Genomic DNA, 21,930 nt, shown 5'->3' with positions numbered 1-21,930 from the left:
GGCTGCTTGTGTTACCTTATTTCACTCCCTTGTGTTGTGTCCTGTGGAAAGAAGAGTTTGTGATCACACAGTAAAAGACTATCATAATCATGCACAAGAGGGTTGAATTTAGGTTGCCATCGACTTCACTGGGGCCAGGATTTCGCTCTTGGTAGCTAAGCAAGCAGATTCCTGCATCAGCCAGCAATTCTTGTAATCAGTGCGGTGCTGATTTGCACCAATCTTGCCTTCCTGCTGCAGATGACAGGTGAGTGTTCATGCAAAGGGAATTTACAGAGCGTGCTCATTATCCAAGGACTGCAGAGCACTTGGCACGCCTTAGTAAATTGACAGGAGCATTGACTAGCTGGTGTTCTGATAGTACAGAGGGGCGAAATGACTCTCGCCCAAGGCCTTGCAGAGTGAATCAGTCTGTGCCGGGTTTGCTAGAATGAAATCTCTCTGGTTTGTTCTAATCTAGCTAATCTCCTACCAGCTGGGCTGATCCTCTGTGTCCCACAACCCACTCCCTACCTCCTTTCCCGTGCTGCCTTGTCTGTTCTTAAAAAACCACCACTGCCACCCCTGAGGTCAAAGCAAAATATGATCGCAAAGGAGAGACTTGAAATCAACAACCTCTGCTCAAGGAAGTTTCCTCCCAAACTTTCCTCTCTGCTTGGAAGACTTATCGCCCAACTCCGGTTTGGCAATCAGATGAAAAGAATTCCCCTCCCCTCCTCCCATGCAGACTTCCCTATGAATAAAACGGAGAGGCGTGCCAAGCTCCTCCTGAAAGGCTTTTTCAAGCCCTTTCGCTTTCTAGGGTGGGGAGGGAGGAAATGAGCTGATAAGCCGCAGCAAAGAGAAAAGTGTTACATTTGCCTTGGAGTCCAGGGGAATCCATTTTCATTGAAGTAAATTGAATTGTCAAGTAGAATTAAGCCAATTATTGTCAATCCCTCTGAGATGAACTCATCCACTGAGAAATGGCTCCATGGAAAAGAGCCTTGACCCGAACGTACATGTGACCCAGAATGAAAGGGACCAGAAAACCAGAGGTGTAAGTGCAGAAGGAATCCATTCTGCAACATAGGCTGTGAATAGCACTGTTTGAAAAGTCGGATTCATGGGTCAGCATTTCCGATGTAAAAAACGGATGGTAAAAGCTGGACGCCATCAGGCTTGCTGGGGTAGGGAAAAACTGAGTCTGAAATGCGGGACATCCGTGCAGTCAGGACAGATGGGAGAATGACCATGGCAGAGACTAGCTCTTCTTGGAGGCTTGCTGCAGTCAGTGATGGGGTGGTGCTGGACAATAGATGTGAATTCTCTTCAGCTCCTTCTTGCACACGAACGCCCCACCGCAGTCTAGAGGAGAGCAGGACTCTGTAGTGATGACTTTTCCCAGCGGGGAAATATTAACCCTTTGTCACCTGAGTGTTTATTTGCCCTTCTCATTGCCCCAGACCCAGATGGAGGAGTTCAGGCAGCTCAAGGAAGCTCTGCAGAAGATGCCAAGTTTCAAGGAAGTGGGACCTGTGAAGGGGCAACAGCAGCTCCAGGCATTGAAGGAACAGCCCCCGATGCTGGGCAGCAACCATTTACAGTTCTCTAGGCAGAAGGTACTGTACCCTGGCATTGGGCCTTGCTGGGTTCCAACCTGGGCATGTGAAGTCTCCTGGGGAGAGGAATGCTGCTTGATGGGGTGGCTGAGTACCTGGGGCTAATTCTTCTCCCTTCCTGCTCTCCGTAATTAACACAGCCTTGTAAAATTCTTCCTTCTCTCCTCCTTCCAGGTGTTTGCAGCCAACGGGGCCAAAATTCCGCTGAGCCCTGTGGATCAGGAGAAGCCCCCTGGAGGGAGCCTGATGAGACCACAGATCTCTGGGGTCAGGAGCCAGGGAGAGGGAACTTTGCCCCAAGGCCAGACCTCGCGTAATAATGATGGCCCCAGGCCCCAGGGCAATGTGCTGTTCGCCCATCCCGCCCCACTGCAGGAAGCCAACCCACCACCAGCAGCCCTGCCTGCCTGGCCACAGGGGCACGGGGACAGCCCTGTGATCCGATTCACACGGACAGTGAACAGTGTGCAGAATGGGAACTCGGTAAGTGGAGCGCAGTCAGCTGTGTAATCCAGGCCGGGACCTAGGGAGAGCCTGTGACACTAGACAGCACAGGCTGGGAGCTAGGGAGTGAGCGAGAACCACAGGGTCTGTTTGGGTCCAGCAGCCTCATTTTAAATTTGGAAGTGAAACCAGCCCCCTGTCCTGGGAAGTAGACATCGTTCAGCACAAAAATGAGTCAATTCCTGCAGTCTGTAATGAAGCAGTGGGGCCCGCAGCCACACACACGTTACGCACAGTGCATACCCTTGGCAGGGGACATGGCTGCCCAGAGGGTGGGTCCAAAAGGGCAGTTTGCCCCAGGCTCCCATTTGAGGGGGCCCCCAAACCGAGTGGCATTGTGACCCATTGTGCAGTGCCTCAGCGCCACTCGGGTTTGGCTCTGAAGCTCCTCCATCAAGACGGAGTTGCCAGGTCAAATTTTGGTGAGTGGCTCTGCGATCTCGCGTGCTGGGTCATGACGACCAGAGTGGGGAGTCAGGCCCCGCCACCACTGCTGGGTGAGTGCGCCCCAGGTGAAAAATGTCAGGGGGTGCCTGTGCCGTGAAGTGTGGCAAACTTTGAATTCTGAGCAGCTTTGCACTGGAATCTGACCGTTTCCCTAAATATTAATGTGCACCCCCCATTTTCCAGTCCCCAGAGTGCTGTGACACGGTTTAATGGGCTACTCTGCAGCAACTGCTGCCCCTAGATTCATTGTGAACAAGCAGGGTGTTTTTATTTCTGTTGATCGTGAGAGATGACTTTTTTCCTCCCCTGGAGTCTGACCGCTTTTGGTTTCCAGCTTTGGTTTCCATTTGCAGATTTCTTCCCTCTCTCGCTCAGTCTTCAGGAAACCATCCTTTGCGCGGTGTTTGCGTTTCCTCTTCCCTGGGTGCTCTCCTCCAGGGGGAGAGTGCTGACTGCAGCCTGCGGGGCAGCCAAGCAGGACTTAATGAAGTGGTCGGACTGTTTCTGCTTCTCATTTTCCCTGTTCTCGCTAGACTCTGAGTCATTCCCTTTGCAAACTGCTGGTCAGTAGTTCAGAGAAGGGCTAGAGCTTGCAGTCCTATGGCAGCGGGGATTCCTGCTCCTGGGAGGATACTCGCTCTGCAAATAGGTCGCCATGGGTGTCTTCATCTAACCTCATCCTGTCTACCCTTCTTCGCTGTCTAGCTACAGTCCAGAGGTGGACCTAGGGCTTCAGCCACATACTAGGAGGATCCTGTCCACTTGCTCCAATGGGCTTTGGATGAGGCCCATAAAATCCATGGGGATCAGCTACAGGCTGGTTCTTCTGCTGTGCGGTCAGTGGAATGGACTCCACCATCAGCCAATGGACAGGGAATTAGTGGGTGACCAGCCAAGTCCTCTCCTTCTCCTTTTCATTCATCTAGCTCCGGAGGGCACTGCTCATCCATATTTATCCTAGTTATTCATGGCCTTTTCTATTGCCCTCTTCACCATGGCATCGGAGCACTTTGTGGCCATCATGAATTTATCTGCCCAACACCCCCCTTCACTGTCCCGTAAACCCCCCCCCCCGCCCAATGAGGTGGGGGAATATGATCATCCCCATATTGCAGCTGTTTTAGAGAGATTAAGAACCTTCTTTCCCGAGGTGCTGAGCACCCACAGCTCCCATTGACTCCCACCAGTTAGCGACTCTCCTGGTACCGCACAGCAAGTCTGCGGCAGAGCCAGGAACCCACATCTCAGGGTCCCACGGTGATGGGCAGGTAGAGCTAAAAATGCTGCCTTAGCCAGGTGTAGGTACCCGCGAAGTGAAGCTGGGCATTGGTGTATGCGGGAAGACTGGAGACGGGGGTGGGGGACACATTCTAGAGTGCAGGTGGGGGAAAGAGGCACCAGAAATCTTGGCTGTTGGCCGTGTTGGTCCCTGATCAGTCAGTGCCTATTTCTCTCTCTGTGCATCACTGCAGGCATCTTTTATGCAGCCTCTGGTTGGGGACCCCCAAACTATATTTATGTTTCAAACCACATGTGGATGTGGATTTTCATGGCTGGCCTGGTCCAGAAACACTCTTGGTCTCAGCCTTGAGTAAGGACATCCTGTATGTACTCAGGAGGATGGTCCAGTGACTAGGGCCCTGGCCTGGGACTCACAAGAATGGGTTCAACTCCCTACTCTGCCATAGACTTCCTGTGTGACCTTGGACAAGTCACTTGACGCCTCAGTTCCTCATCTGTAAAATAGAGTTGTTAATAGCACCGGCCTGTCTCACAGAGATGTTGTGAAGATGAGTAAGTGTTAATTACATCCTGACAAACCAAACCACAGTATAATAACACTAATCGCAGTGTAGTTACATAGTAATTACTGTACCCTTGTTTTAAGGTGTGACCATAGGATTGCCCTTTTGTCCCATGGGCATTGGCCTGCTGAGGACAGGGCAAGTACATTTCACATAGCCCGCCCAACAGAAAGGTATTTTTCTTAACTCTCTGGGACATGAATTACTTTCCTTTTCTCAGAAAATGGTAGCATGGCTGGCAGGGAATGCATCTCCCCTGCAGAGCAATTCCTGTCCCAATGTTCCCTGATGAAGGATGTGATCCAAAACCAGGAACCTTCCAAACATAAGGCGGCAGTGCGGGTCCAAGAGGCCAGGTAGATTGTACAGATCTTTGTCCTCTCTGCAGGATCACAAGGTGGTGGTGAGCATTCAGGGGAAAACCAGTGAGGAAAACCATGCTCCCAGACGGGTGGTGCCCCATCTGAAACACCCATCTACGTTGGAGAAGGAGGCGGCTCCAGCCAACCATCCCTTGGCAGGGAACAAACAGGTGCAGATGCAAAGGTTTGTACTGCAGGTCTCTGCTCTTACTCTCAGAGTTTAGGGGGAAGAATGCTAAAGAAAGTCATCAAGACTGGCCCATTGAACTCTTCCCCTTGCTGGGGTGTTCAGTGTTATCTTCCATATAAAGAGCTGCAAATGAAGACTCCAGGTCCTAGCATGCTCTGCTCTTTCTTGATTTGCCCATGAAACATCCGTCTTGCTTCAAGCTGCAGGCCACTCGTGTCAAGATGCAGCGCTGCATGCTAGGACGCATGGCCTGGTGGGTTCCATTTCCATGTGAAAGGGGAGGGCAACAGGGTGCCATGTTGCGGAGCTCTCCACGGGCTGCATTTAGCCAGCAGGGTGGGCTTTGTCTACCAGTCCTGTAGGTGTTGTGCAGTAAGGAGAGACAGAGGAGCTTCTGTTGAGCAGGGTGCAGGGCATGGATTGAGTCTTAGCTGGAAGAAATGGCAGAGCAGAATTTTGAGTTGACTTCTGCCAGCCTCTCTGCGGTGGGGAACTTAAAAATAAAAATGGTGTTGTTTAGCAAGCTGAAGAAATACAGCAAAGTGGAAGCCAGACATCTTCGGCAGCAGGGCCGTTAAGGGATCCCATCAGCTTCTCTAATTAAGAGGCGTTAAGCTGTGTATTAAAGCTGAGGTTCACTCATGTTTTCCACTAATTAATTAGTAATCCATCAAGCTCTGTGGGAACAATCAAAGCAAGATCTGAAGGCTTGTCATCTTCAAGGTTATATGGTAATCAAGAAGTAGCAGGCAACTGGCCCCAATTGAGATGCTGACTTCTCCTGGCTTTGCATCTGGGTTTGAGGTGAAGGTTCTATCCTCTTCTCATTTGTGGATTTTCTTCCATCTTGTGGATGGAGCTGTTGCTTGGGTCCATGTCTCCATCATACCAGCAGGGGAAGCTTCTTTGAAGAGCCTTACATGACTGTAAGGTGGACACCTAGACCTTGTCTACATATAAACATTGCACTGATTTAAAATGTTTGTTAAATCTCTTGAGTTAAATTCTGGTGCATTCTCCTGAGTAGATGCACTTGAATTTAGGTGAGGCTTTCGTATGGAAATTTCCGAGCCTCTTGAGGGGCTGTAGTTTTTATTAGACAAATGCAGAAGGCCTCTTTGTACATAGCAACCTCCATCACTCAGCCTTCATTCCCTGGTATAGGGGAGAGGAGACGAATGCTCTCTGGGTAATTTACAAATAAAGGTGGATTCAGAAGTAGGTGGATACCGTTACACTCAGATCATGAAATGGATACTTATTGTTTGTATTGCGCTCACGCTTAGGAGTCCCAGTCACAGACCGGGACCTGTTGTGCCAGGCGCTGTACAAATACAGAACAAAAATACTGTCCCTGCCCCCAAAGAGCTGACCATCTAAGTGAAGATCTCTGCTGACCAGTTAGCAGAATGAGCATTCTGCGTGTGAAAACACTTTCTGATACTGCAGTTCTTCCAAGTTTGGCTCTGATCCAAAAAGAGCATCTTTCTCAGCTCATCAGCTCCCTACATATCTCCAGGTTACATCTACTTACTTTACTGAAACAAACAAGATGTGGTTCCTGTTAGATCTGCAGCTGCAGTCAAGCTGGGGGAGAGACCGCTTCTGAATTGTCAACTGAGTTCTGATGGGGATAGTAACAGTTCGTTTCCTCCCTCTTGTTCTTGTTCACTTAGGTTGCCAGCTCCTCAGGGCAAGCACTGCCTCTTCTTATGTATCTGTAAAGCATGTAGCCCAGTAGGGCCCGGGTCTCAGTCTGGTCCTCTACGTTCCACTGAGACAGCAATCGTACTAATAACCTGGATTTAAGAAGCAAACTGGCTTTAAGAAAATATACTAGACGGAAGGGGTTCTGTTGTGACGGGGCTCCAGAGCCATGAAAGTCAGTGGAGGTGGGTGTCACTAAAGGCACCAGCGCTGTATGTGGTTGCATATAACACTTACTGGTGACAAACTCCCCTCTGTAAGTCCGAGCACGCAAGCGTTGAGCTGTTCGGCACATGGAGAAGGAGGCCACAGCATGGCACGGACCCAGCATTCTCCCTGAATGGATCTAAGGTCAAGAAGTCGTCGGAGCAGCTAGGGACTGTCCTATTACCTGGATAGTGCGTGAGGGGGTGGGGGAACATCAAAGTGACATTCTCTTGGAGATGTCCGTGCCAAAAATAACACGCAGCCTGCCAGAGGCAAAGAAGCCATTTGTCCAACGTGAGGAATTATTGCAGGGGTGGATTAGATCAGCAGATTCCAGAGAGGCCCTTGATAGTTGATTTACATTTTGATTGTTTCTGTGGTGGGTGATCCAGGATGATATTCTGGCTGCAATTTCCTTTCTAAAAGCTTGCGCAGTGGCGGTGTGCTGGCTTTAAATGCAGCAGCTGAGCCTGGTGGGAACAGGCAGAAGGGAGCTGGTGTTGGCGAGCTGAAACCACTTCCACACAAGGGTTCAGGGAGGACAGACAAGTTCTACAACAAACCAGGAACCAAATCCTAGCGTGGCTCCAGCTGGCTAGGCACCAAGAATTCTGGGATACGCCCAGAAATCCTCGCGCCAGGCACAGGTAGCTGCAGCCCCAGTGGGGACACAGGTCTACAGAGTATAGGGCATGTATGGCATAGCAATGTGGATTCTCGGAGGCGGGTTTAGCTAACGTGCTCACATGCGCATGAGCCAGGACCCAGGGCAAACCTGCAAAGTAGACATATGAGTTGAATGCACCAGTCCCACTAATTTTAATGGCAACTGGGTGTCCAAATCTCTCAGGCAGATTTGAAAATCTCAGCTGGTGTGTGCATCTGAATTGGGGATCTCAGGCTGTATAAAGGAGGAATCTGATCGTGAACTGAAGCCGTTTTTTGAGGTTTAAAAGTTCTGGTAGTGCCCATCATTTTTCACTCCTGAAAGTCTCCGTGCCTCTGGGATTGGTGATGGAAGTGGTGAAATGTTGCAAGGGTTTGTAGCTGTTCTGGAGAGTTTCCCCTGCTGCTTTCCCAGGAACAAAGTGTTCAGAGAAGCAAACTGGTCTTCTGGGGGCTTTCCCTGGATTCTGAACCTTTAGGTTCACCCCCTAAAAATTTGAAGTCGTTCCTCAGAAATCAGGGCCACGTTCGGGTCTGGTGTAGGTAGGTGCCACTCGAGTGAATCTCAAGGTCTGGGTTTGGCTCTTAGTGTGTTATAGATCTTCAGAAGCGCGAGGCTAGGTGCTTGGGTGATTTGAATCTTGTCCATCATGTGGCGTTTCTGCAATGAGCTGGGTGGAGAACAGACTCCCTTGTTGGAGAAGTCTGGGCCATCTTTGTACCCTGCATAAAAGACACTTCCCTCTGGCACTGGATGAGAACGTCTGCATAGGTATTCTACCTTAAACACCCCCTACAGCCCCCTCCACAATCCATCTCTGCATCTGTAATGCACATTTATAGACAGGGAGTGGAGCCTCTGACTAGCCATGTAGAGATGGGCTTCTGAGCTCAGTGGCTGGTACAGGTACCATGCAGAGATGGCAGCATTGAGGAGAAGGGTATGGCATTTAGCATTTGTCCCGTTGCCAACCATCATTAAAGCCTTGTTGTGCCAAGAGGGAAGCAGACAGACAGACAGTGGATGCAGGTAGCAACAGGCGCATGTTTGAGGCATAGCATTCACAGGGAAGGATCAAACTCCCAGCCTAGCTCATGGCTGGCCAGAAGGAGCTGCCCATTCTTCCCCAGAGCTCAGAGTCAGGCTCGCAGGCTGGTCGCAGAGGTTGGGCGCTAACAGAGACAGACACCCTACCACCACCTCCCCGAAAGAGGATACCCAAGTAGACTTTTTCACCACAACATCTGTCACAATTATTACAAAGAGCTTATGAGAGAGATTTTATTAAAATAGACAAGGAAAAGGCTATCTGCCGTGCTACACTACAAGAAGTTCCTTATACAGTAAAAGTGGAGCTATCTGGCACTTTACCAGCTAGAAAGCTCTATAAACCGGAATTTCTGATCTTCATTGAAAGTCTGGTTTATAGTCCGGTTGGTGCGGGGCTGGTAGGCTCTCTACCTGGCTCCGTGTGGCTCCCCGGAAGCGGCGACGTGTTCCTGCTGCTCCTCAGCAGAGGAACAGCCATGGGGGGCTCCGTGCACCGCCCCTGCCCTGAGTGCAGGCTCCGCAGCTCCCATTGGCCGGGAACTGTGGCCAATGGGAGCTGCAGGGGGGGTACCTGTGGGCAGAGACAGCTCACAGAGCCATCTGCTGCGCCTCCTCCTAGGAGCAGTGGGGACATGTCGCAGCTTGTGGGGAGCTGCCCAAGGTGAGCGCTGCCCAGATGTGGCATCCCGAAACCCCTCCTGTGCCCCAGCCCTGAGCCCCTTCCCACACCCAAACTACCTCCACACCCCAACCCCCTCCTGCATCCTGAACCCCTCATCTCCGGCCCTACCGTAGAGTCAGCACCCCCAGCTGGCACCCTCACGCCTCCCGCACTCAGCCCCCTGCCCCAGCCCAGATCCCCCACCTGCACCCTGAACCCCTCATTTCTGGTCCCAGCCCAGAGCCCGTATCCCCCCACACACACCCTTTCTCCCTGCCTCATCCCGGAAAATTGGTATTCCATCAGTAAGTATAACTCTTAGTGAACCGGAATATTTGACTAACTGGCACCCCCCCATTCCCCCAACATGCCGGATGACAAAGCTTTTACTGGATCGTTATTTTTCTTAAAAAAGCTTTCTACACTCGTAGTTCAAAACTCTACAGTTCTCAATGATGATTCTTCAGAGTTTGGACCAATTACTAGAAGACTGTGGTACACGTAGCATTATTACTTTTTATGTCTCAGCCTTTATTTAGAGGACTTTTGGTTTGGTATTTTTCCAAAAAGGCAAATTTATGCCTTCTAATATGTGGGAAGCATGAAAATGTATCAATTTGGAGTTAGAAAATATTGCCACTGCTATATGGATAATTTATCACAGGGCATGAATAAGAGATTAAAGCAGTTCTAACAATACATTGCATTTATAAAGCATATTTTATTTGGCATTTGTGTAGCATATTAATTGTTCTGTAGCTTTTTCATGTAGCTTGAAGGGATAACTAATTCTATTGGCCCCTTTGCCGGAGATGTACAATTAGGCAGGAGTTTTGCATGTGTGGGAGGTGAGTTTCTCTTTGTGTTGGTTTGGTTTTTTTTTCCCCTGCTTGCGTTTAGATTATGAAATGCCAACAAGCTGTGTGGCTTGTTCTGTTTTTATTTCTTTCTTTGCTGTAGCTGGCAAGACATTGTTAACAAAGTGAACGCCCGAATGGATGAGGAACAAGTGCACGGTTACCCAAAGCACCTTCACTTTGACACCAGATCTGAGCAGAATGGCAATCTATTGCTGGCCAATCAACAAAGAGGGGCAGAGCATGCGATAGCCAATCGGGAAGGAGACAAGGAAGGGACGGATGATGAGGAACTTGAGATGGGTATGGTTTCCAAAATGCAGTGAAGTACAATAATGACCTGAGCTTACCAAGGGGGAGGTTTTTGAATAAAGGAAGTCTCTCAAAAACTTGAAGAGAAATTTTAATTTGAAATTTTTGTCAGGAGATATCATGTATTTTAAATAATCCAAACTTGGTCATTTTTGCCCTAGTTTCTAGTCCCTTTTGTTCCCTCTGCCTCATGCCCTAGCTCGGTCCTGTTTAGTTTCTCAGCATTGCAGGAGAATGCTTGCCGCCCCCAGTGTCTCTAGCATTAATTCATACACTCCCCCGTTGTTCCTGGGAGGACTCCCATTCAAATACTGACATGGCCCAGCCCTGCTTAGGGTTAGCGCCGATAGGCTCAGAGCACAGATAAACCAAGGCATGTTTCGTTGTGAATGAGGTACAATTGCTAGGAATTTTAAAAACTCTTCTCCTCCCTGCCTTGCAAAGTGCAGAAATGGAGCCTGGCTCTGGGAATCACCTGACATCCTCCCTGCTCCTGTGTCCGGGAGGAAGCATGCGTAACATCTGCAGTCCCCTTATGGATGACTAAGGAGTTTGTTTTCCTAGGGATAGATGGAGGAAGGACCAGCCTCCTGTAGTAATTTACAGGAGAGGCTGTTGCCCTTATTCTCCTCTGTCATCGGAGGAGTGCAGCGCATCATCTTGTTATTGGGGATAGGGTGGCCCTTTCATCCAACCTTGACCTGTCCCCTTTCTCCAGGCCATGCACGTCATACGCACTAAAGCAATGTGCCAGGAATTCACACAGGCTGCGGCAGTTTGTTTCCTGTCTATAAGAGAGGGATGGAGAATCCCCTTCCACTGTGTCTTGCAAAACTTGAGTTCAATCTCCCATGTGATTTTATTATTTTTTTTTTTTTTTGGAAGAGGGATTCCAATCTCAATCATGGCGATGAATTTCCCAGTATCCTTTGGGGACGAAGCGCAAGCCATTTCAAAGGCCAGCTAATTCCTTTAGTCAGTCAGACAACTGCAGCCGCTGCAACTATCTTGGAAGACTCAAAGTCTGTGCGTCTGAGCAGCTGGGGGAGACCAGCCCTCAAACCATTTGGCACATGTTAGAGTTGTATCCTCTGCCACTCCAAATGCATTCAGACTCCCCAGACTGGCTCGGCCAACTAATAATGTATTTGCAAGGGAAGCCATTAAAAAGGGGAGAAGGGGGAAGCATTTGACCTGGTCTGACCCATCATCAGGCCAGGAATCTGGTTCATGAATAATTCACCAGCTGAGGTTTGCGAGGGAGGAGCCTTTATCTCTGCTTCAGTTCACAGGCACAATGTATAAATATTGTTACGCTGAAGGTTGGGCGATGGTACCACGTCATTGTTATCATGCAGGACAGCTTCAGTCTTCCAAACAGGGGAACTGAGGGAACAATGAATTGCACCTCTGTTTAGTGATAGCTGAAACAATAGAACATGATTGCCCAAGGACTAGACTGCTTTCAAGCCTGGGCAGTGGGTGGGCCATGTGGTTCCAGGAGTTTCCTGGGGATCTGATAACAAATGCAAGGATGAGGGATATATTTGATTGTAGCCGTGCATCTGTGTGCAGGAGAGAAGCGGCAGAAACACCTCAAACAGTGAAGGCAACAAGGAAACCACAGAGACGGCGAGAGAAATGTGTGACCTTGAGGGGGAAAAAACGAAAGTGAGAGCTTTTGAGCAGAATGCTGGCTGGAATCTTTGAACAGAGAAACTGTCTCGCTGCTTTTTGATTCCTAGTGTGTTCAGGGAAACAGGACTTGATGTACGTTCTTTGTAAATAAACAGGATTGCATCAAAGAAATACCTGACTCCATCATCAATTTCTGTCCCTAACTGAAACAATCCACAAGATCCCAAATATTGATTAACTGCTCGGATCTAAAAGGCTAACCGTGTTAATGCAGATTTGATCAATGCAACTGAATGGGGTTACTAGACCAAGCTGAGCTAACAAAGTCTCCGTTGCCTTTGGTCAGTGACCTATATCTAACTGTCACTGGGATTCTGAATGCAATATTCCTTAGGTTGCCTAGTGGGTGGAGCAGGAAGTTTAGGAGTCAGGACTCCTGGGTTCTATCCTCAGCCTCTGGGGATCTGGGTTCAAATCACAAGCGAAAATGAGTTTGGTGGTCTCAGCCTGAACCCTTGCCAGTGGATTTTGGCACAGTTTTCATTCTCTGCTCAGGAGAGGGCTCGGATTAGGAATAGCGGTGGTGGTGAGGGGCAGAGATGCAGGTTGGTATGACTAACAGAGGCTTAGATAATAAGGCCATAATAAAGATAGGGAGGAAAGGTCTAGATCATTGGGTCAGTGCCCTTCCAGTGCAGGAGAACCTCTCAAATATTGGACATGTTAGATATTAAACTGATCCTGTGCTGATCGGGTCCAGACAACTGGACACAGAGAAGTGTGGGGGTTGTGTGAGAAAGAGAGGAGAAGCCATGTTCTTGTTTCAAAGCCCGGATGCTTTGTCCCTTCCCATAGAAGAACCCAGCTGGTATTTCATCTTTAAATGACCTGCTTTCGACAAGTTCCCTCAGAACAATCAAACTAATTGCCTCACATCAAAGCAAACTCTTCTTTGAAGGAAACAGGCTCGCACTGGGGGGGTGGGGATGGGGGGAGTGTTGGGACCAGCAGGACTTGGCCTCCACGTCTTAATTGGGATTAACGCCTTAGGGAACGACTTTACAGCCCAGGCCATGAAACTATCTAATTGGGAGTCCTGTTGCCTCTTGGTCTCTTACTTAATGTTTCAAGAGGGAAAACTTGGCTAATGCTGATGACAGACAGCACAGAAACACTGACCCAACTCCCTGCCTCCGGCCTTCGTTAAGGCCATTCTTGTCAAGGATTGTTAGGAGAAGGATAATAAATGATGGGCTGTCAAAATGGGCGATTAGTGCTCAGCTGTCTTCCCACGCCCGGGGTCCTGAGAAGCGTCTCAGGCAGAAATACTACTTTTCTGTTGCTTGTTTTTGCTACTAAAAACGCATCCAGGCCTCAAAGACACCGGGTCTAATGCAGCCAGACTTGGACCACAAGCCTGGAGGGAGAACCATCTCTGCACGCCAGGATTAGAGATTACAGCAAATGAAGCTGTTTAATGGGAGAGGGGATCATTTCTGAATGGGGGGATCATCTTAGAAACTCATCTCATGATTCTGTTAGCACCCCGTGGTTCCCTCCAGCGCGCGCTGCTTTACACCCCCGTCTGCCATCTTGTGGTCGCCATGATTCTCATTGGGATGTTCTTCACAGCTCATAAACCCAGCTTCTAACTGGCCAGAGCCCAATGGGATGCCCCTCCTTTGCTTTGTGCACCCTCAGGGGACCCGGGCGTTGCCTCCTCAGTTCTCCCAGCTCCTGCCAGACTGGGGGGTGAAGGAGTGGGCGCGGCACCTTGCGTTCCCTCAGAGAGCTACAGATTGGTGCTGCATCCGTCCCTTGGGACGCACTTGCCTGTAGATTACACACCAGGCCGAACGGGGCAGCCTGATCCTGGAGGCTGCTTTGCATCACCCCATCAACCTGCTCTGCTTGCCTCTGCAGTGGTCAGCATGACCATTGGAGCCAGCGCAACCAGATGCGGTAGCTGGACCCACTCGGATCTGGATCCAGATCCGGTGGGGTTTGGGCCTCCCGCTGGTCAAAACAAAGGGCTGTCCAGGGCCCCAAATGTATGACGGGAGAAATAAACATAATGAGCCACCTTGCTTCCCACAAACTGACGCTCTGTGTGGTTCCCCTTTCCTCTCCCCCTTGCCACATGGGGCGCCGGCCTTTCGTTTTCAACCACCAAGCGCCGACGAAGGGCAAAGTGGCGCCGACCTGTAACCCGCCGTGGCACAGCTGGGCTGGGAGCAATGCTCTGACTGGCTGCACAACTGGGTTGTTTCCATGGATACCACCCAGCCTCTGCAGTCGCCCAAGGGACCGAGAGCGAGACTAATTCCTGAACGTACAGATGGAGTGACGGAGCATCCGGTGGCTCAGTAAGCCAATCGCCCTGTGGTGTGACTCCAGCTACCTTGCCACCTAACAGGAAGCAGATGGGTGTAATTGGCACATCAAGGATCGTTAAGCCTCCAAAAAGGCGGCCTTACAAATCCCTTGCCCCCAAAAGCTGTTACTGTTACGTGGAGTTGTCTGTCTTGCAAACTTGACATGGGGAGAACAATGAGTCGAGGCCACTGTCCTACGCAGCACACAAGACGGATGCCAAGATTTGGACCCTGAAACGTTGCACCCATCCCCCCTGCACTGCCAGTCTGTGCCATGTTCCTGGGAGTGTACGTTTGTTTTGGTGTTAAATGTGTTTTCCATTCCTCCTCATGTCATCAGTTGTCAATAGTCGCAGAGGTTTTTTTGTCGCCAGCATGTACCTGCACCATAGATGCCAGGAGAGGTTTTGGCAGCTGGGTAGAGGGGGTTTCTGGCACCCACGAATATGCGGGAGGTGTTTTTGAATTTTGGCACCAAAGAGGCTGTGAAAGTGCCTCTACTAGTGACTTCAGATCTTGGAGGCAGGGGACTGAATTGCTCCTTTCCCTGTTGCCCTTGACAGCAACTAGCTCCCCGAGCGCTGTCCTTACATCCAGCCGTGGCAAATAAGCACGTTAGCTTGATGCCTACTAACATGATCATTGATGAAGCAGTCAGTGTTGACATTTTAACATACTATCGTTAGGCACCAGGATTAACCCGTTACAATGAATGGGGAGCAATTCACACCCCTCCGTGCTATTGTGTCAGACTGTCTGCAGAGACAGGCAGACAACACTGCATCAGTTTCCACTCTATACCTGTTCCATAGTGTGGTAACTAGCCTGCTCTCTGGTTCCAGTGATGCTTCATCACAACCCAATGCGGTGTCTTTCCCAGATAGGCACGAGCGATCAGTTCACTTTCTTTCTCTAAGTGAGAGAGAACTTTCCACAGCGCACGGGACCAAATGGTCACATTGCCAGTGCCCTGTGGGTTTTGCTGGGACGGATTTACTCATTTCATTTTTCTTGCAGATGCTGGGATGATTGAAAGAGAAGAGGATATCCACACCCGAAAAGAGGCATTGGTCCAGGAGCCAATGGTAAGAGACGTCACCATGCTGTCATCACTTGAAGCTGATTGGACACCAAACTCTTCCATTCAAGCAGAACCTTTCTATTCTCGCCCCTGCCCCCAAGAGGTGTTGTTTTAGTGAAGAATAGTAGGGGTTTTCCTAGCATCCATTCGAGTGCTAATGGGGAGGTATGGTCAGCACAGAGTGAGAGCTGGGAGTTCTAATCCCAATCCCTGCCATGCGTTCTCATCAGACAAGTCACTTCTATGCCTCCGTTTCTCCTAGCTTAAAAACAGGAAAAATTACCTCTCTCTGATGGGTGTTAGGCGAAGCAGAGCTGGTCAAACAGAGCATGTGTGCACATGAGGGGAGGGGGGATAATTTATTTGCTGTTTGATGACATCTTGTATATAATCAGTTGCAGAATCTCTCACCTTGGGGGCCACAAACCTGTTACTTCAGGGGGCCCTCAGCACCCAGCCTTTCCATATGGCTAAATAGGCCCCAGTTAGATCTCTGCTCTGTGGATGGGGGGAGGGATCCCGAGGAGCAGGTGCTGGTTGTAGAAAAGGACCTAGGACCACTGCCCTCGTGGAAGGAGGTTGTTTCAAACATCTGTAAAGATGGTCAGATTGCAGGGGAAAAAATATACTGGCACATCATTTTATCTGACAAGCTCCGGGGACGCGATGCACTGACTGGTGTTTATGACGACGGTAGGGCTAGCTCGGCTAATTCGCTGGTGGTCTGTAAAGTGCTCTGAAGGTGAGACGTGCTATGGAAGTGCCAAGCGATATTAGTTCGGTAATCGATGTCCATCGGGAGAGCTTCAGCTCCGTTTATCTGCCTTCTCTTGGCTTCGAGAGGCTAAAGGAGAGAGACCATGCTCCCCAAAGTGGAGAAAGAGGAGTAGTAACTTCAGAGCTAAGTGATCTTTCCCTACACATTTCTAAAGCCCTGGCTGGGATGATTTAGTTGGGGATTGGTCCTGCTTTGAGCAGGGGGTTGGACTAGATGACCTCCTGAGGTCCCTTCCAACCCTGATATTCTATGATTCTATAGCGTTCCTCTCTGGCCTCCATGACGTCAGCAGGGCCTTGAACCTCCAGCTTGTCTGACTTTCTTTTGCCCACCTTGGTGCCTGCAGGTCTGTGGGGACATCACACCTTTATCCATGACCTTGACGCATGCACAGGCTTTCACCTTTCTCTGCCCTCCCTAGAGGGGAGGACATTGATGTTTTCATTGAGAATGCCAACTGGTAATTCCCCACTGATAGGAGTCAACACTGATCCAGCTCCACTAGAGGAAACAGACTCTTCACAGGTGACCTACAGAGGAGAATACCAAAACAAAATGATGGTAGATATTAAGCACAGGAGATGATGGTGCCACCTCTCCCTCCTGATCCATTCTTTTATTTAAGTGACAGGGTATGTTTCTATCTGATCTGCTACAAGGCAGAAGTCTTGAATCTCCCACAGCTTGGAGCTGTGTGTCTGCCCCTCTCTGCTGGAGCTCAGGGTTCAATGTATCTCCTGAGAACATCTGTGCCAAGGACACCATCTTGGTTTATGGTTCCCGGAGCTTTAGATCTGAAAGCATCGCGCACATAACAAGGTGTAGAGCGTTGTCAAAATGCAGATTTGTTTTGGCTAAAGGCAGCTTTTTCTTCTGAGGTCAGTTTGATAAACAGAGTACAGCTTCTTCCTTTCCGGGGGGACTGATTTAGGGTCATCACACCTATTGCCAATGAGTTATTTCATTGCCTATGAGGGAAACCAAGTTTCTGATGTGAAGTGGTTTCCTTCCTTCAGTTGCTAAAGATTCCAGGCAATGACTTCCTAAGAACTTCATTAAGACTCAACTTCTGCTGAGTGTTTCTTCATTTACCGACGTAGCTGGACCGATGGAGAGACCTAAAGAATAGACACACACAATGCCATGGGATTTCAGCAGGGGTGGAAAGTGAGGTGAAGGGGGCAGATTACTGGTAACCAAAAAAGATTGCCTGTTCTTGCTAGGCCCCATCACCTCCTTTAGCCGTAACTTCTCATAGTTTCATCTGAGGAGACTCTGATCTGGGGAAACCCCTGAGATCCAGCCTGAGGAGGACTGCTGCACTGAGTTGGGAAGCCCTTCCTGGAAGCTGGCATTCCCAGCTGTAGCTTCTCCCACCCATTGGCCTGGGCTTAAGCGATGGAAAAAGCCAGCTCATATTGGCCACCGTGTGTCCTGGGTGTGAGGGTGCTGGGTGCTCAAAAGAGGCTTCTCTCACCCAGATGCCTGATGATGCCGCAGACCCTGCTCAGGACCCCAATAACCAAGGGGAAGATGAGTTTGAGGAGGCCGAGCTGGAGAGGCCGGACTTTGAGAAGGTGGTGCAATCAGACAAATACAAGGAACCCAGCGTGCTAGGGAAAGAGGAGACAAAGAAGCCACTGAAGGTAATGTAATGTGATGGGGAAGCCATTTCTGCAGGGAGGGGTGTCGGGGGGGGGGGATGAAGAGGGTCCTTGGCCCTACAAGTGGGAGGAGGGAGGGAGAGGATGCATGTCCCCCAAGAGAATTTTCACTCCCAAGCTCCTGTGCTGTATTGTGATGGGCTGGCAGTGAGAGAACCCTTCCCCCATCATCTCCTGCTCCTGGGCAGCTTGTAGCTATGGAGTCCCAGCTGGGTCATGACCAATTTTTCTTTTGGCTTCCAGGAGTCACTGGCAAGCTGCCCTCCTTTCTCCCTCTTCCACCTGCTCTGAGGCTGGCATGGCAGCACCTGTTCTCTGCCCAGCTATTGCGCAACATGTCTCACTTGCTCTTAGGCCTGTTCTGGTGCCACTTTGGGAGCGGGGCTACCCAAGACCTTAATTCTTCAGGGGGTGAAGGGAAGGGGGCAGAAATGTGGTTGTAAGGTGGACTTTATTATTCCAACTATGGCCACTTGCCACCATTGGCAATAGGTGTAACCACAGGAGGGCTGAAAACTGGGAATCCTGGCATATCCCATGCCATCTCTGTAGTGTTAGAGCCTTAAGGGCCCCGTGGCCCTCAATACGCCCCCCCCCCCTTCTGAGCTGATGCCAGGTCTAGAGAAGGTAACTCAGAAACTTCTCTCCTCTCGGTCTCGCAACACAGGAGCCAGGAGATGTTCAATTTAAATTAAAAGGTGAAACGTTGAAAACCGATCAAAGGAAATCTTTTTTCACAGACCCTGTGGCAATGAGCTTCACAGTTTAATCCCAGGGAGTTAAGGCCACGAAATTAACTAGACTCACAAAGGGAAACTGATAGCCAGAATATCCTGCTTTGTCACACTTAAGGACAATCAACATTTTGGACAATCTTTCACTTTGGGGCTTAAGCCAACTTTAAACTATTAGAATCCAGGATGACATCGAATGTAGGGGGGCCAATTATCCCCCCTCTGCCTACTTCAGGATTCTCGTGACTTCCTCGGAAGCACCTGGTTGTAGCCATTGTCAGAGACAGGACACTAGACTAGATGTACCTTGCGTGGTCTAGTCTGGCAATTCCCATGTTTCTGTGATGTGGCCGCAACCATGGTGGATTGGTGGCAATTACGCTGTGCGAGGGAGAATCTTGTCTCCTCCAAGAAGATGATCGCTCGCATCTTGTGAAGCGCTTCTTGTGTCTGGAGCGAGACTCTGGAGCAGGGAAATATTAGCTTGTTTTGACAGGCTGCCGAGAGTTCTCTGTGTCACTTGTTTTTAAAAGGAGCATTTTTCTGTCAGGCTCTAAACCGATGATTGGTAGCAAGTCTAAAAACACTCCAAACCAATGGAATAGACATTGAAGCAAAGAGCCCACCACTGCAGGATTGCACCTGCTGAATAAAACCCTCCAGCCCCTTAGTAGGAAAAGAATTTGTACCTTAACTATTTGTCTTTGGATAGGGCTAGGCTGAGCTGTTCACGCTGTTTGGACAGAGCGCCGATACCTTAGGAGGAAAGACCTGAGGGCTCTGGCAGAGAGAACTTGTGCAAACTTAGCACTCCTTTGGGAGGAAAATTTAAACTCCTTAGTCAGCTTGGTCAGTTTCTTATTAATGAACTACTGGATGGAATCAGAACTGCACTGTGTGTCATAAGTCCTATACTGCTCATAGGAAGCAGTGATTCTCCCGTAGTCCAAGTGGGAGAGGCCTATGCTTTTGAGGACGTTCTATCCCTGCTGTCACTGTTATGTTCTGAATGGCTGTCCTCACAAGTTTGTTACGGTCTATATTGCAGCATCAAGATACTGCAGCACCAGAGCTGCATAAGCACAAGGTATAAATAAGGCATTGGCAATCAGATGGCTGACAAGAAAGGAAAAAGTTAACAGCCCTAGAGAAGACAGAACTAACCAGAGGACAGAACACTCCCCCTGTCTGTTGTTTTTCCCCCCTTTCCTTTCTTGTTTCCTTCCCTTTCTCTCTCTCACTGGATCTCCCTGCTCAGCCTGCTCCTTTCCACCATGTGAACGCTACAAACCTTAGCACAAAGCCTGGCTTCCGTTCTCCTTTTCTGAGCGGGGTGGTCAGCTGGTTTTCGTGTTGGAGCACTGCTCCCTTAGGCTCTGATTAGCTCCCTGGTGAGCCCAATGGGGAGGGTATTCGGGTAAGGGTAGCTGGTTTGGGTCTTATTTGTGGGGTCTGGAGGGTGGCATGAGTCGGTGCAGCTCTGGGCAGGAGCGGACGGCCTGCTCGCAGCTCAGCCCATCAGGTGAATGAGGAGGTGCTGAATCATTGCCCTGAGTGAAGGCCTGTAAATCAGAAGCTGCATCAGCATATCTGAGTCCTTCTCTCCGGGAAGTGTAAATTATCGAAAGCTTTAATATTTCACGCTCGCCAGCAAGAGGCTCCAAGAAAATCCCCCTCAGATCCGGCTCTGTTTGTCTCTAACTCTGCGGCTGGGCAGGCTGCTGTGGGTGGAGTCAGGCTCAGGCGGGGCATAATGCCTTGCCCGATACCACTCCTGGTGCTCTCCTGAGCCAGTGCCACTCATGCCAACCTCTGACTCAGTGGAGGAGCTGGGCATAGAACCTGGGTGTCTTGGCTCCCAGCCTGTTGGACCATGCTGCCTCCTAGAACGATGAACAGCTGAACAGAGTCAGCCAGGATTCGAACTCGTGACTCCAGGGAATATGAATATTCCCAAGTGAGCAGAGAGCCCTCAGCCATTGCTATTGAGAGGAGAATGACCCAGTGACTTTCCCCCTCCACGGACCCTTTCTCACAATGCCCATGCCCTGTTTTAACAGGCTCGGCCATGGTGCCCTGCAGCAGCCCGGGCTCCTTCCCTGCAAGCCTGCAAACAGGCAGTAGCCATGGGCCAGATCCTCAGCTGGTGCGAATCACCAGAGCTTACTTACAGTCAGAGAAGCTGCATTGATTGACCCCAGCTGAGGCTGTGGCCCTGCATGTGGGTGGAGAGAGTGCTCGATCATTACCCCCCCTTGCGCTCCTGTCTTCTGTTCAAGACCTTCTCGGGGCGAGCTGCACAGCCCAGTGGCCTCCCCCGGCCGCAGGGGCACTCTGCAGCCCTCCGTGCACTAGGAAGGCTGAATTGCTATTCGTTTTCTCAGGCTGCCTCCCAAGCAGCTGCCATCTCTCATTTTAATGGGCAGCAAGTAGAACTCATGGTCTTGGCTGCCGGCTTCTGGCTGGAAGGTCTGAGCTCGGCTGTGCTTTGCTAATGTGACTTGGGCAACTGCAGTGGGGTGGAGGAGTGGGGGACTGGTGCCTCCTCGAGCCCAGAACATCACTCCCCTGGCACTTGGATGCTAGCTCAGCCGTACGATCGCTGCCCAGCTCTGCCAGCTAGCTTGTTCTTTCTGTCTCTCTCTCTAACAGATGCTTCCCCACTGTCTGTAGGGACTGTTCAACCCAGGGTGACCGCTTGCACACCCAGGGCTCTGGCACAGCACTGATCCCTACCGTGAGAGCGCTCCCATGCTCAGGCAGACGCGAAGGCGTGTGGCTGCTGGGCAATGACTTGGCTGCTTCCATCTGCCCCCCTGGCTGCCTGTGGGATAAAAGGGGCAGAAGCGTTGATTGGGGACAAGCACCCAACAGAGATGGGGTCACCTCTGATGTTCCAGGGTCTTGATTCAGCATCCTCCAGACCTGGGGCTCTAATACATGAAAATCTGGGTCTCCAAAGCTGCGTTGCCACTCCATCAGGATTGGGGTTGTGGGGTGTGTGCTTCTGGGAGCTTTAAACCAGGCTGACCTACCAGTGTCTGCCCTCCTGTGTTTCCAGGATGCCGCTGGGCCGGACAAAGCCAGGGAAGAGCCAATGGACGACTACCAAGAGGATCAGGAGCAAGAAATTGTACGACACTGAGGTTCTTCTTCATTTCCTGTTCTGTCGTGCGGCTGTGGGTGTGTTTGAGACCAGGAGCTGAGCCTGGTGCAGCGGTTGGGCAGACCTGTGCGTTGGGACAGCTGTTAGGGGAAATCTCACAACGCCCTAGGAATAGGAGTCAGGC

The 21,930-nt window shown here is 50.3% G+C and overlaps 1 protein-coding gene across 5 annotated transcripts in view; it reads left to right on the top strand.

The window, feature by feature from the left end:
- Nucleotides 1–21,930, top strand: part of LOC125624459 (uncharacterized) — a 70,991-nt gene that overhangs the window by 42,233 nt on the left and 6,828 nt on the right. For 3 of the 5 annotated variants that reach the window (XM_048825166.2, XM_048825164.2, XM_048825165.2), the window contains 7 exons: nucleotides 1,446–1,601; nucleotides 1,776–2,084; nucleotides 4,746–4,903; nucleotides 10,162–10,361; nucleotides 15,401–15,468; nucleotides 17,724–17,888; nucleotides 21,702–21,773. In XM_048825166.2, coding sequence (XP_048681123.2) covers nucleotides 1,446–1,601; nucleotides 1,776–2,084; nucleotides 4,746–4,903; nucleotides 10,162–10,361; nucleotides 15,401–15,468; nucleotides 17,724–17,888; nucleotides 21,702–21,773 — 1,128 coding nt within the window. The remainder of the gene's footprint in view (nucleotides 1–1,445; nucleotides 1,602–1,775; nucleotides 2,085–4,745; nucleotides 4,904–10,161; nucleotides 10,362–15,400; nucleotides 15,469–17,723; nucleotides 17,889–21,701; nucleotides 21,774–21,930) is intronic. The other 2 variants (XM_048825168.2, XM_048825169.2) reach the window with 1 other exon arrangement.

Source organism: Caretta caretta, chromosome 18 (genome assembly GCF_965140235.1).
Source record: "Caretta caretta isolate rCarCar2 chromosome 18, rCarCar1.hap1, whole genome shotgun sequence".
Taxonomy (NCBI): domain Eukaryota; kingdom Metazoa; phylum Chordata; order Testudines; family Cheloniidae; genus Caretta; species Caretta caretta.
Note: the sequence above shows the minus strand (reverse complement) of the source record. Positions and strands in the feature narration are given on the sequence as shown.